The sequence below is a fragment of the Ambystoma mexicanum genome, chromosome 11 (assembly GCF_040938575.1).
Source record: "Ambystoma mexicanum isolate Mex_15411 chromosome 11, UKY_AmexF1_1, whole genome shotgun sequence".
NCBI classification, from domain to species: domain Eukaryota; kingdom Metazoa; phylum Chordata; class Amphibia; order Caudata; family Ambystomatidae; genus Ambystoma; species Ambystoma mexicanum.
In genome coordinates, this window is record NC_090934.1 from 167248248 (window position 1) to 167263105 (window position 14858).

General features: G+C 45.1%; 1 protein-coding gene across 1 annotated transcript in view; it reads left to right on the forward strand.

Moving 5' to 3' along the window:
- The first annotated feature begins 203 nt into the window (after nucleotides 1-203).
- Nucleotides 204-14858, forward strand: part of CLIC4 (chloride intracellular channel 4) — a 325354-nt gene continuing 310699 nt past the window's right edge. The window contains exon 1 of the mRNA XM_069622723.1: nucleotides 204-643. Within this exon, the coding sequence (XP_069478824.1) occupies nucleotides 566-643 (78 nt within the window). The 5' untranslated portion in view covers nucleotides 204-565. The remainder of the gene's footprint in view (nucleotides 644-14858) is intronic.

Genomic DNA, 14858 nt, shown 5'->3' on the forward strand with positions numbered 1-14858 from the left:
CGCGGTGTGGTCGAAATGGCACTGTCCGGCTTTTGTAAACAAGAGGCAGGCAAATGTAGGTTCAGCGAGCCAGGGCTCGACACTGGTCCAATTAGTCACAGGCTGACACAGTGCATGTTAGTCACGGCTCTGGCTCGGTCTGGTCCCGTTATTCGCTGTGGGTGGGAATGGGGGCGGGTTCCGCCCGAGCAGAAGGCGGGGCTTGGGCTGCAGCTAAAGGGTTACCACTACAGCTTGACCGTCTGCGGAGTGGAGGGATAGCGGGAGGCGTTCTTCGGCTAACTAAGGGCGGTGAACCAGATACTTCCCAGCGCAAGGAAGACACCGGCAGGCCGAGGAACGCGGGCCGTAAGACGGTTACAACGGCAGCACTAACTTACACGGGCGGAGCAGCTGAACGCGCGCAGAAAGAAAAGACTGTTGGGGCGGTAGCGCGAGCCCGGGTGGGCGGTTGGAGCTGCTGAGGTAGAAGACTGTCGGCGGAGCAGCGAGCTGAGCTCGAGAACACACTGGTGTGACGGTTGGACCGTAGCGCGAGGCCAGAGACGCACGCGCGCGCACAAAGATGTCTCTGTCGGTGCCTCAGAATCACAACGGGCTGCGCGAGGAGGACAAAGACGCGCACATCGAGCTGTTTGTGAAGGTGGGTGATGCGCGCTCGCGCGCCGGGTGCCGAGCGCGAGCGCTCTCATTGGACGCTTCTCCACGCCCCGCCTGTACGGGCCATTGAGCTGTGCGGAGAAGCTTCTAGTTTCAGCACGGCTCCCCCAGACCGCACCCTGTATGAGGCACTTTTCTGTGGCCATATATACTACAGCCTGCCACCAGATTGATGTACTCCCTCACACAACACCCATAATGGACCATCCCCGAAGACCACACCCAGTCTGGTGCCCACCCCCCAGGTCACATCCTACCATGTGGATCACCCCATTGCCCATAATAAATCCATCGTGGGGGCGGGGCAAATAAACCACTTCCAGCTCGTCTCATCCTATCAAAGATCACACCTAGAGTGGTGTGCAACTGCAAACGCCACTGAATCAATTGAGCTTTGAGGAACAGGACTTCGTGCCTCCCATCCAACAATGAGATTTGCTCACTCCTTCAAACATCACTTGCATGGTTAAAAAGTGTATAATGAGGGCTCTACTTCTCAAAGCTCACCTAGTACAGGCTTCCTCATTAGATATGGTGCCTCAAACCATATATTTTGTGGTCACTCCTTTAGACAAGGTCCTGTATAGAATACGTGCTGCACCTGTTCGCCTGGGATCACAACCATTGTACACCTCCATTAGTGTGCATCACCCAGACCAGTTTTGACATGGTGCTCCCCTGTGAAGTGTGCAGTTTCCACACTGTAATCACGCTTGGTACGGTCAATCCATACAGATCAAACCTGCTATGGACCTCTCCAAGGGCACTCAGTATCATGCTCTCTCACCCTATTCCTCAGAACACAACCGTTGTATGCGCCAGACTACACTCGTACATGAGCCTCCAACAAGCGCAGCCCTCCTCCCAGAACAACGGAAACGTCAGATTCCACCCAGTAGGGATTCAACCTGACCCGGGACGACTAAGAAGAAGCACACCAATCTACGTGTGCCACTCCCACTCAGCATTTGGCACTGATTGTCTATAGAATACACTGTTCATGATCACTCCTCCCAGACCACACTGAGTATGGTGCACCCCCTTAAACTGCAACGCCCTGTATAGGTCATTCCTTCTACCACACCCAGTATGTTTCATACTGAGCAATCTTTATAATCCTGCCAGGCCTGCAGGTCAAGTAACTTAATGTATTTACTCAATCTAAGAGAAATCCTCTTGATCCATGAACTGTATGGCATAATATTTTTTTCTATGTAAAAGACATGGTGACGCAAGAAAAAAAAGATTACCAGCTCTGTTAATGTTATGTTATGTTACTTTGCATTTATATAGCGCCTTATGTATCATTGGTATGATCTCAAGGCACTGGTAGGTTGAACACCTTCGGGAACCGTAGTTCAAGTCAGTAGAGAGAAAGGTGGAGAGTCATAAGGTGCGTGGGTGCACCGGATATGCGTGCAGCTGGTGTGGCACTTGCATGATAGTTGCTTCATAGCGGTGGGTGTGGTAGTTGGGAGGTCAGGAATATGTGTTCATTCTGGTGGGTTGATAACCAGACTGATTTCTGACTGCGTTAGGCCTGAGGAGAATGCATAGGCTAGCGGGTGTGCTAAGCCAGCTGTGTTTAATTAGGATTATGTGGCGAGTGTTTGTATGAGAACAGCTATACTGAATGTGTCATAGTATTGCTGTGTTCTAGTTGAGTGGTGGTGTATAGGAGAGAGTAAGCGTGGTGATGTGATATGGTGGTTTTTGGTAAAATGTTTGAAGACGTTCCATCTACTTCATCCGTTCCATCTACTTAATCTGTTCTATGCACTCCATCCGTCCTATGCACTCCATCAGTTTCATGCACTTTATCCGTTTCATGTACTCCCTCTGTTTTATGCACTTCATCCTTTCTATCTGTTCCGTACACTCTGTGCACGCTATCCATTCCGTGCCTTCTATCCATTCCCTGTCCTGCATCTGTTTCTTCCGCTCAGTGCACTCGCCCCTACTTTCCAGCCCTCACTAATGATCTGTGTCACATTCAGCCAACATCAAGATCATAGATGATGCTCTTCAAATCACGAATAAAGAGGACTTGTGCCTGATTGTCCTCCTCAACCTCTCTGCTGGGTGCGAAATGGTCGACCACCTCACATTGACCAGCTCACTCGTGAACATAAGGGGCTTCTCTGGGTTTCACAACTGATTTGCATCTTACTTGTCAGACGTGCCTGGGTATCAACAAAGTCCTGCTAGTCTCAATACTCTTGTCAGGAAGCTATACATGGAGTCATTGGATTCCCTTCTCAATGACCCATACATACATCTCACTCCATCCCTTTGCAGACAATCCCCAATTATACCTAAAAGTCAGTGGTACCCAGGACATCTCTCACCTCATAAATTTCCTCACCTCGATCCAAGCCTGAATGACAAGCACATACTTAAAACACAATCCCACAAAGACGGAATTCTTCCTACTAGGTCACCCATTTAATCAGGATACTTTTTAAGGTTGGCAAAAAAACATGCACCATGACCGCTTCACACCACACCTGGTCGAAACTGTCAAATCACTCGGCACAAACCGTCTGGTACCAGCTAACACTTCTCCAGAATATAAAATCCTTCCTTTCACCTAAGGACTTCAGAACCACAATCCATGCCCTGCTAATCTTTCACATTGATGGGGCCGGGGGGAGGAATGCATTCCACACCAGAGTTCCTGCGATACACCTGCCCCAATTCAGAGCAGCACAACACGTCTCATAATAGGAAACAAGACATTTCACATTTATCCCTTCCTAGGAGAGCTCCACTAGCTACCCATTCCTTCCAGAATACTCTTTTAGGACTGATTGTATTACCTTGGCAAACACTGCTCGCACCCATGCCTACCTAGCTGCAAATCTCTGTAGTGCAGGTGGGTTTCATTCCATGAGCCAGGTCTTCGCTACACTTGAGACCAGCCTCATGATCAAAGGAAAAAACAGGAAACGGACCGTCTCTTGCCACTCCCCAGCCGACTGGAACACCATCCCTTTGGCAATTCAGACTACGCCAACGTGTTTGTAGTTCAGGAAGAAACTCAAGGGCTTACTCTTCAGCCAGTACTTAGCTGTAACCTAGATTCTTTGCGTTCCCACTCAGATCCCACTCCTATGGCCAGAACATCCCATGCCGCATAACGCAACCCCCATCGTACCTCATTTACCCTCAGCAATATGTACAGCACTCTGTTGCTTTCTAGTTAGGTTTGCTATATATGAAACCCAAATCCAAGGCTGTAGCGGTTTCCGACTCAATATACATTCATAAAAATCGACGAGCAGGGCCATTCATGAATATAAATGAACCAGGAGTAGAACGCCTCCACACTAACTATACGTGAACGTTAACAATTTACATATCTATTTTGATGCTCAATATTTGGGAACTCGCTTGATTGACCAGGGAAGGGTCCTGGGGGCGTTGTGGCTACAGCAGCTAGGGAAATCCCAGGCACTGCACTCCAATGCAGTGGCCCCTCATAAACAATCTGCCCTTTCAGGAGTGTGCAAAAAGGAGCCACTATGTCTGTCAAAGCCTGTGACGAAATGTCATTGTCCTTAGATTTCTTTTATTCTCTCCCTCTCTATGGTTGTGTACTACACCCACCTCCTACCCCTCCTGCTCTGTGTCCTAGCCCCACGATGAACCCATTGGTGTCATCTGGTGTTCACTAAAGCAGTTGAGTTTAGAACCTAGGGAGCTGAATTTGTCTTTCTCGGCCTCAATAAGGGATCTTTGGTTGCAACTAGGGCTGGGGTATATATATTGACATTTGGAGATATACCGATATATTTTCTAAATCGATATAGTATGAGACAATATTGTTAACATTGTGATATATACATATAAATACATTATTATGTATACTACAATTTTTGTATTAACATTTTGATATTTACACAGCTGTCTGTATTCTCAACCCCGAAGAGGATCCCTGTATCTGCACTTTATTTTGATCAATTCATTGTAAATAAAGGTGCTTGTGACATCTCACATGTAGTTGGTGGCTTACAACTGAGCATTTAACCCACATAAGCAATATCGATATATATATATATATATACATATATATATCGCTATTTAGCTAAAAAATATCGAGACATGACTTTTGGTCCATGTCACCCAGTCGTAGTTGCAACCTAAAATTCTGCCGCTATCTGTGCCCAGCGAGCCTTCGTCATTCATGGTTGTGGTCAGCCTCATTGCCCGGTTGCCATCTTAAGCGTCTGCCTTTTTTCAGTTCCAAGCCCCGCAATTAGAAGTCAATTAAACACTTCTTTAAGGAACATTGTTAATATCTCAGACATCTTGTAATGCCTCTGTTCCTCAGCACCAGAGCTACCCCCACCGCCAAACCTGCTACACCCTTTGGTTCAAGCTTATTAATGTCAAACATACATCAATCTGTAGAGAATAATTTTTTGCTGACTAATTATTAATGCTATAATACGACACATTTCTAAAATTACATAATTCTTTGTATGTCTGGATCGCCTGGCTTAAAAGTTCACCCAGAAAGTTGCGACGTGGAGTATTTTAACATACTGATGTAGAGAAGCCCCTTGACACTCACACTAGAAAAAATGCAACCCATCTAGGGAAAAAGGCCCAGCACACCTCTGATGCGCCAGCAAAGGGCTCTGTTGCTGTGTAACGTTCTTCCAAAATTGATACAAGCAACACATTAAGGAGGCACACAGCGTCATCAGTGACGTAAGTTACAAACCTGAACGGTTAGTTGATGAGACCCCATGCATAGGCTACCTGCTCCATAAGGGATGCCAGGCTATTGGTCACAGCCCCTTCTGTCCATCTTCTTCCACGTCGGTTTTTTCTTGCAGGCCATCAAGCATAAAGCTCATTATACAAAGAATACAAATTCATTATCTCTAACCTAATGTGTAACTGGTACTACAGACAAAGGGCTAAGAGAATACTTCGAGGTCATTGCAACTCGCAACCCCCAGCTCGATTCCAGACACGTCGGCACCAGTCCAAAGCTCTTCACCCTCGTTGTAGATTTGTTGTTTTCCCCCTCTCTGCACCTGCCAGCACAAATCATGTGACCTATGGTAAAGGCAACCAGTCCCTGCTTTCTGATCTTTTCTGATCGATTGGCGGTCTAACAGTTTTATGGTTGGTGTTCTGGGACTGACTGGTACCTTGAAATGATGGGGTCCTGGGACAGGGCATCTTGGCGCGTTTACTTAGAGCTGGGCTTTGGTATGTCAGAGGCTTGTGCCCACCTTCTTGTGGGATCGCTTTTCGCAGGGAGCTCTCCAACCTCTCTTGGCCTTGCAGGGCGCATTGCTTCTGTGGTACAAATGCTGGCAACGTGAGACTATGAAAGGCCTATCAATCTCTGCAGCTACGTCCTTTCTCACCAGTGCCCATGATACAACCCATTCCCGCACGCATACACTCAGTCCTGGCTGCTACTATCCAAGATGATGTTTGATTCCCAATGTACTCTAAAGCAAAAGCATGTACTCCCCTCTTCGCATCCTAGTCCCTGTCGACACCCCCCACCCTCCTGTACCCTCCTCAAGCCCCTACCGTACACATCCAGGACTGTGCATCATCCAAAAGCGCTTGGGGGTCTGGGACAATAGTCCCACCTTCCCAACATTCCCCCCTTTCGTTAATATTACATTAACAAACGCCCAGGTGAGCTTCTCTTCCTCCTATTTCATTCTTTCTCTTTCCAGTCATTCAGCCTCCAAGTATGGCGACAACCCTTTCTATAGTACTTATACTCTCTACACATGGACCGTAAACGTGCATATTGCTCGAGGGTGCAGATCATATATATATACAACCTCCATCCCCTGCTAGGTCTACCCAGTGTTCTATGTAATTCTCAGGATCGGCTCAGGATCTGCTGTGGGAATTGTGGTGGTGCCGGTGGGGTGAAGTCGTTGCTCTATTGCATCCATGCGTGGCTTGTCTGGGTCATCCGTTTGAATTGCGCTATCTTTTGTACTGCAAAGTGCACCCTGTACCCCAATTGAAACCATCATCATTACGCTTCCAGGCACCGTTTTGGTACAGCATCGGAGCCCCAGCTGGCAGTTACAGGAGATCACCAACATGAATAATATCACAGGAACCAGTAGCTTCACTATCGCCTCCATCCAGGACGGCACCCAAGAAAAAAGGTTGTTGTAACAGTCCCCGTTCTGTATGCGAGCTTCTGTTTGCATGTGGGTGCAGAGAGTGTGCATGGCCCCTATTATTTACGTGAGGGAGAAGTTCTTGGCATTCTCTGGAGGTATAAAGATGCAACAAGAATCGCTAATCCTGCAGAAAACGCCTTCTTCCATTGCAGTTAGTAAATCTAATACATAACGGTTCTGCAGTGTCATTAGTCTGATTGCGCACATTTCGGCTTTGATAGCTTTGAGGCCCTGCTCAGTTGTATCACCTGCCAGCGGACGATCTGGAGCCATTTGCTGTTTGTAGTAGCTTGCATTCCGGGCACCAAGAGCGATCCAAAGAACGTCTGTTCCTTGACTTAGTCTATATTGATCTGGTATTTCTTTGAGTAGCTGTGATGAATCTTGAGATAAATAATTGGACCTTTGTTTTCTGCGCAGCTTGTTTTTCTTTTTCTGTTCTTGTCGGGATACAGAATGTGGGTGGTGGCACTGTGATCTTGTTGTGGGCATCTTGTCACTGGTAATGTTGCTGGGGCAAGCAAGCCTTAGGATCCCACTATTAGATACTCTTCAGGGATCATGAGGAGAACCGAGTGCAACATGGTCAGCAAGCACATTGCAGTTCATCTGGATCCATTATTTCTAGTCGCATGCTTCGTGCCTGGAAAGTGCTTTGCAATCTGCACAAGGTCAGATGTACTAAATATTGAGCTTCCAAAATCAGAGTTTCCTGCAGCATTAATACCAGGGGTGCTCCCGATGTGTGTGGTATCAAGGGACAGGCATAGCAGCTCCTATTAACCCTCTTTGTCCCTAGTGAGCTCATGTCTGCAATACCAATGCTTACTTAACTCTGAATGGTGCACTTCTATTATATCTAACCCAAGGCCTTGACACTCCTCGTACTTGGCCCTTCTAGATTGTCTTTTAAAACATTTCAAAATAGGAAAATGTGGGTCACTGGAAAAGAAGAAAACATTTGCAATTAGGTCGGAAAACACATTAGGAAACAATGATAACATAAGTACATTTGCAAGCTTCCCCATATGTTGCTAAGAGACAGATGTTTTAGTAGCAGTGGCACTAATCTTTGTATCAAGGACCTCAGCCACTGTAGTATTTCAGTTGTTTTGTTGACTAGGGCTATATTTTCAGTATTGTCAAATGTTAAAGAACCCTCAGTCAAAGAACCATTAGTAATGTTATCATGTCTAATTCCCTCTCCCTTTTATATGACCACCCCATATAAAACTACATCCTAAATATATATCTAGTCCAAGCATAGAATAAACCAGCTACCCAGTGCATAACGCAGATATACGTGGAAGAAAATACTGTAATAGGAGAGTAGTCATGATTGCGAGAACGTGTCTTTTTATAATGGAGTTATTTTTTTTAAATTTATTTATTTGTTTGGTTAATACAATCAACCTTTCAAATTTTCAACATACAAAAAAACAATGCATTTTATTTTTTTATTTTATTTTTTAATTGCATTTCATGATTATTTACCAGCAGATTTATACAAGAACAGCAAGTGCAGTGAATGGATTCAACAGTCTGGACTACTCAATTGATACTCTTTTTGATGTTCAATAGGATTTGACTGAAGCTTATAGCGTTGATCAGGAAATACAGCATCCAAAAATTGTATCGTGGCTATCTTTTATGACTAGCTTAGGTGATGAGAAGATGAATTGCCACAGATCTTTGTGTATATACCTATTTTGGTCTTCCAGATAGTTTTTGAAATATAGCTTACGAGTGGCTGCCAGTTGAGAGCAGTACACTATACAATGTTCCAAAGTCTCTTTTTGGTCTAAAACTTTGCAAAATCGGCAGTAATTATCAGCCTTCAGGATTAAATTTCTACGAGACAGAACATCTCGAGTTGGCCACAAATTCAGACGAAAGCGAAGCAGCTTTTGACGTATTTTAGAGCATGGAAATTTGACCAAATAGTCAGCCATAACACTGTGACGCTTATGACCAAATAAGTTCCGTTTGAAGTATTGTAATTTAAACATTTATTTTGGTTAGTACACCAATCATACTGTTGAATTTTTTTTTTTGCACTGCCTTCATTTGATAGTAAGAGCTCCAGCGAAATTGATGCATCAGCTAGTGCATTTAGAGTTGACTTGCACCATTTTTGGGAGAACATTCGATCTCTACTTAATAGATGGACAGCCACTTTACCCAAAATATCTATACGATCAAGAGAGAGAAGACATTTTCGGAGAAATGCACAGTATTTCCAAGTGACATACGAAAAAATGGAAAGAGAGCCCAGTTCAAACCTAATCAATGGTAACGGGGTGCTTGCCGGCAAATGTAGTACTTGCTTCCAGAAGGATGATTCCAGTCTATCCCACCAAAGTTCTTTTTTGGGGGCCTGGGCTTCTGACCCATAAGTTAAGATTGGAAGGACTTTCTGCATATAGAAAGTTACCACATGTTTTATTGTGAATTTGCTGAATTTGCCCATTAATATTTTAGCCTGAGCAACTAAAGTCTGTAGTTTGCCCTTAATTTCTATATCTTGACTGGGGTTTGCAGGAGTATCAGTGATCAGAATCCCGAAATATTTATATATGGATACCTTGACAAGGGCAGAATTATGCAATTTCCATGTAAAGGGTTTGACTTTCACTCCCAAGTGCCATTTGCAAACCATTATTTGTCTTTTATTCATGTTTATATTTAGGTGGTTTGCATCCACATACGATTCCAGACCATTTAAGAGATTTTGTAAACCACTTTGAGTTTTTGAAATGAGAATCAAATCGTCTGCGTAAAGAAGATATTGGATTTTGGTCAAACCCATAATCGGAGAATCACTACTTATCTGCTTGAGAGCAATACCCAAATCAAAAATAAAGAAATTGAATATAGAAGAGGCCAAGATGCACCCCTGTTTCAATCCTCTGTGTGTTGTAAATGTGGCCGTCAGATCGCCCCCCAAAGCAAGTCTCACCTGCATGGTAGTGTTTGTGTAAAGGAGAACTATTAGTGATGTCAAAGAAGAGGGGCAATTGTGTTTGGTTAATTTTGAAAATAAAAGAGATCTGTCGACTGAGTCAAAAGCGACTTTAAAGTCAACAAAAGCTAGAAACAAAGTCTGTCTCTGAACAGTATGCTCGGAAAGAAGTGTATTTAAGGTAAAAATATTAGGGATAGTACCTACTTGTGCCACAAAGCCTGCTTGAAAAGGATCATTAAGTCCAGCCTGCATAGTCCATTTTTGAAACTCTCTTAAAATTATACGAGAGAAAATCTTACCGGGAGCGTCCAATAACGCTATGGGTCTATAACATGTGGGATCTTTCCTGTTCCCTTTCTTGAAAATTGGAATAATTATTGAGTGAGTCCAGGAAGGGGGAAGGGTTTGCGTATTAATAATGATAGAGAAGATTTTAAATAATATTTTGGACCAGATTTCTGGATGATCTTTGAACATTCTGTTAGATAAACCATCAGGGCCGCATGCACCAGCTCGACTGGACTTCTTGATAAACAGGCGAATGTCATCCAAATCAAAATTTTGATGAAAATTCGTCGTGAACTTGTCAGATGATGGTGCAGAACCCCCTTTTGGAATACTGTATAAGGTTGAGAAATGGGAGATTCAGTCCGCCTCAGTAACTTCATTGGCCTGTACTATTGCCTGTGGCCCAGTGGTGGCTTGATTGAGCAGTGACCAGGTATTAGCAATGTTCTGGCTTTGAATAGTGGCCAATAACAGTTGGCTGTCAAGATGGTATAATGTGGCACGCCTGGATTTAATCCAGTTTATGTAACTGGTTTTAATTTTTGATAGCTGACTGTGACGAATACTATGAGGTAATTTCATAGCTTCCCTTTTTTGAAGTCTGAATAATATCTTTTGATTTCTGACGTCAAGATTGAAATTGTGAAGAGAGGAAGGTCGGGCCTTAAATTTGGATAAAGTGCTCGCCAATAAAGGTCGAAAAACTTGAATCATGTCAGAGTAACAGATGTTAGAATTTACCAAGTTCAGTTGGATTTTGTTAACTTCGTGATTCAATTGTGTGTGAAAGCGGTCTAAAGCTTTGTCCGTCCATCTAACTTTGTTACCTGCATTATTAGAAGTCAATTGAGAATGTTGATATTTATCTCTCTGCGAGTTTAGGACACCATTGAACAAAAATTTGGCCGTCAGTTGATTGTGGTCACTCACGTCGGATTTTACAATTTCAAAGTCTATCACATCAGAGAAACAACTAAGATTCATGTACATATAATCTATGATGGAGGAAGACTTCCCTCTATGCCACGTTGAACCCGGGGGATATCGGATTTGAACGCACCATTGAGTCTGTAAAGATTGTGATATTTTACAAATTGTAACCATTTCTTAATTCGAGTTTGGGTATTTGAGATTTTCCCAGCTATACAATCCAGATTTAGGTCACCAGCAATCAAAATTTTGTATACTGTGTTGTCTAAACAAATGAGGCTGATCATATCGCTCAACGTGTTCAGAAAGCATTCGTCCGTTATCCCCGCCGGATTCCAGTATACATTTATAATGGCATACGAGGTGGCAACCAATTTGAGCCGTGACATTTGAATAAAGGGGTTGGGTGATGACCAGGAAGTGAGACTGGTATTGATGTTCGCTTGAATGGCTGTTAATAGACCACCATATGGTCTACCACAAGAACTCTTACTAGCAGTATTAATTAAAACATCATGTGTGTCCCAAATTGGCGTGCTGGTTAGCCAGGTTTCCTGTAACAGAATCAGATTGTATTTGCTTAGTGAACTCAGATCATTATTCATGAGGTGAGAAAAGCCCCTAGAATTCCAACTTAAAAATGTGAATTCACTTGGGGTCGGAGCTTGATCTACTTACTGCTGGTGTTCAGATCCTATAAGAGCTCTAGATTCTTTAGACCCATAAGAATGACTTTCATATGTAGCATGTTTCGGCTGACTAAGAAAATGTTGCTGTTGGGCAACCTGCGAGTTAAGGTTGGATTCAGAATGTACTTCGAAATCAAGGTCGATGGAGTTATTAGAACCATGTACCTCCATTGCAAACCAGGAGAAGGAGAGGAAAGACAACTGTTGTGCAAATAATGCATAGCAGCGTTTTTTGTTTATCATAGAGGTAGATCAATTGCAGAATACCTAAAAACTAAGAGAGAACTTGTATTCAAGGTGCAGTTGCACGTGTTTCTTTAGAAATGTGAAAGGTCAGGGTTCATTACTGGTTGTACACCTTAAATGTTAGCTTGGGTTGCTCTGCCAACAACAGACAGATGCACCCAATATTGCAACTCACAAACATTATCTGTAAGGGGAGTATAATAGACTACCTCAAAGGGTCCGTTCTAGCTAGGCTCGCAAGTTTCTAATGTACACACGGTCGCCAGGAAATAACTGGCGAGGAGGCGACGTTGCTGGTGTGTCGAATGCAGCGCTGGTCGGGTCTTCAGTCCGTGGATGTGCTATCTGTGAGAGATACATTTTATGGCTTTTGTTAGAGCAAACAGATAACTTCTGAATTTGTCGCCCAACACAGACGCAGCCCTGTGGGCATCAGATGCTCTCCTCCTGATTGGAGATAGGCGCATGTACATCCGCCGCATATTACCACCTCGTGGGGTGATAAATGGTCATCCTTACAGGGCTGCGTTCGCATGCTAAACAAAGCAAGGGGAAATCAGTGCACCCAATTTCTCCTTAAGGTGGTGTAAAGCTTTGACAACATACTCTTTAATAACCCGTTTATTCTCTCCACAATGATGTAGGCCTGGGGGTGATACATTGTGCACATCCAATGCTTGATGCCCAATAATGCTGTTATCTCCTTAAAGAGGTGATTAAAAAAGTGTGTGTCATTATCTTTCCTCAATACATTGCACACTCCCCAATGTGGGAAAACCTCTCTTGACCAAAAATCTGACCGCCCATTTAGCATCCCGTTGTGCACAAAGACCAGTCTCCACCCACTGCGACAAGGGATGCACAACCACTATTAGATAACGGGATCCATTAAACCTATACCCCACCCCTTGTACAGTTTCCGAGCCCCTACCGTACACATCCAGGTCTCTGCCTCATCAGAAAGCGCTTGGGGGTCTGGGATGATAGTCCCCCCCCCCCCCTTCCCAACACTGACTAGCATAATGTAAGCTTTTTATTGTACCACATCGGTTCTAGGCCACATGTAGACCTTTTTTGTGCTAACTTCCTTCAGTATTTAGAGAGTGCTCCTTTGTGATCACATCGTGAATAAAGCAAACTCCCAGCCAGGAAGACTCGTGGGTACGGTACACCCCTTTTCGGTGCCGCCGGTTAGGCATGACCAGTCTGGCGCAGGGATATTTTGGCGCCAGCATGTTTCGGCACGGCAGCTAAGGCATACAGACTGTCCTGGGATGCCTTGGCACAGAGAAAGTTCTGAGACCCACGCAGTGGACGTGAGACATCGACAATGAGAGTGCCCTGCGAGACCGCACACAGTTGGACTACTTTCAGATGCCTCAGCACCTATGCCCTCAGCCCTTAAGGGTCAGTAGAAGGGCAGACACCCTCCTTCCCCCCCAGACTCTGGTAAGGAGAGACAGCTCTGGGATGCCTCAGAATTGAGAGATAGCTATGAAAGTCCTGATCACACAGATATCTCTGGTCCCCTGAGACACATCTGCGGAGATTGGGGAGGGACAGAGCGAAGGAGGTGTCATGATGCCCGCTCCCGGGGAGCCAGTTCAAGCCCGGCGTCCCGAAGGCGGACATCCAGTCCCCAAGGAAGGACCCAGCAACCCCATATAGGGGCCCTTTGGACAGTGTCCTGGCGCCATAGGCTCATTATGGGAATGCTTGGGTGCACTTACCTGATGCAGACCATGCTGCAGGATCCCGGCCTCCTTGAGGCCTGAAAGGAACTACTTTACCTGTGGGACTAATTTACCATCCGGGCGTGGTCTGGGAAGGATACATACCTGATTGGAGGAAGGATACATACCTGGAACTTCTTCCAAGGCTATTTAAACCCCACCCGAACAGCCACACGTGCTTCGCGTTGTTCTGCATCTAGCAGCTGGACGCTCACTGTGTCTGCTCCTGCTTCCTGACTTCTGCCACGCTTGCCAGCATCCTGGATCACCTGCAAAGGAAGAGAAGAAGAGAACAGAACAAGGAAAAGTCCTTACCTGCTAAACCCGCATCCCGGAGACATCTCGCCGACAATCCTGAAAAGGAAGACTTTAATTTAAAAGCTCATCGCGTCGATCGCTGCAGCGCCGCATTCCACTCACCTTTACAGGGCGCCTTCATGTTCAGCAGCGATCATCCGGATTCGCAGTCATGCCCCAGCGCCTAGGGAGAAAAAGACCAGAACAAAAGGTGAGAGAGAGAAGGGAATAAGGAAAGCTAAATCTCCATGTTAAGACTTACCTGTTGATTCATTCCCTCTTCATTTCGGGTCCGCGCCGCATCCTGGCATTTCCGGACCCCGGCCCCTATGGGGAAAAAGAGACATCAGCATTAATGAGCGAATGAAAAGACATTACCAAAAAACGCTCATTAAAGACTTACCTGATTTCTACAAGGATTTCACCTCTCATCTCGGGTCGGTGCCTGTTCCCCGGCATTCCGTACCCTGGCCCCTATGGGGAAAAAGACACTAGCATTAGTACATTAATGCATGGACACAAGGGGAACCTCTTATCAAATAAAATGTACCTGGAAGCCAAGCAAGTTTGCTTCTCACCAATCCGAAAATCCAGTGAAGTAACTGGATACCAACGCGCCCCTGCATCAGAAGCAGTTTGGAGAGCTCGTCCTTCAAGACCCTAAGGTGAGACGCTACGAGAAATCACAGAAGGGTTTCAAGGAGGGTGAGAGGGGAAAGTGGGAGGCCGATTGCATTACCCCGCAGACAGTTAATCCCCTATTTTTGCCTACAGAAGGATACTTCTGCGAGCCAGATTTGCGGGCCCGGTCCAGTCCGTCTTCCGAACCCTGTGCATCACCTTAGAAGAGGTCACAGCAGCGCGAACCAGG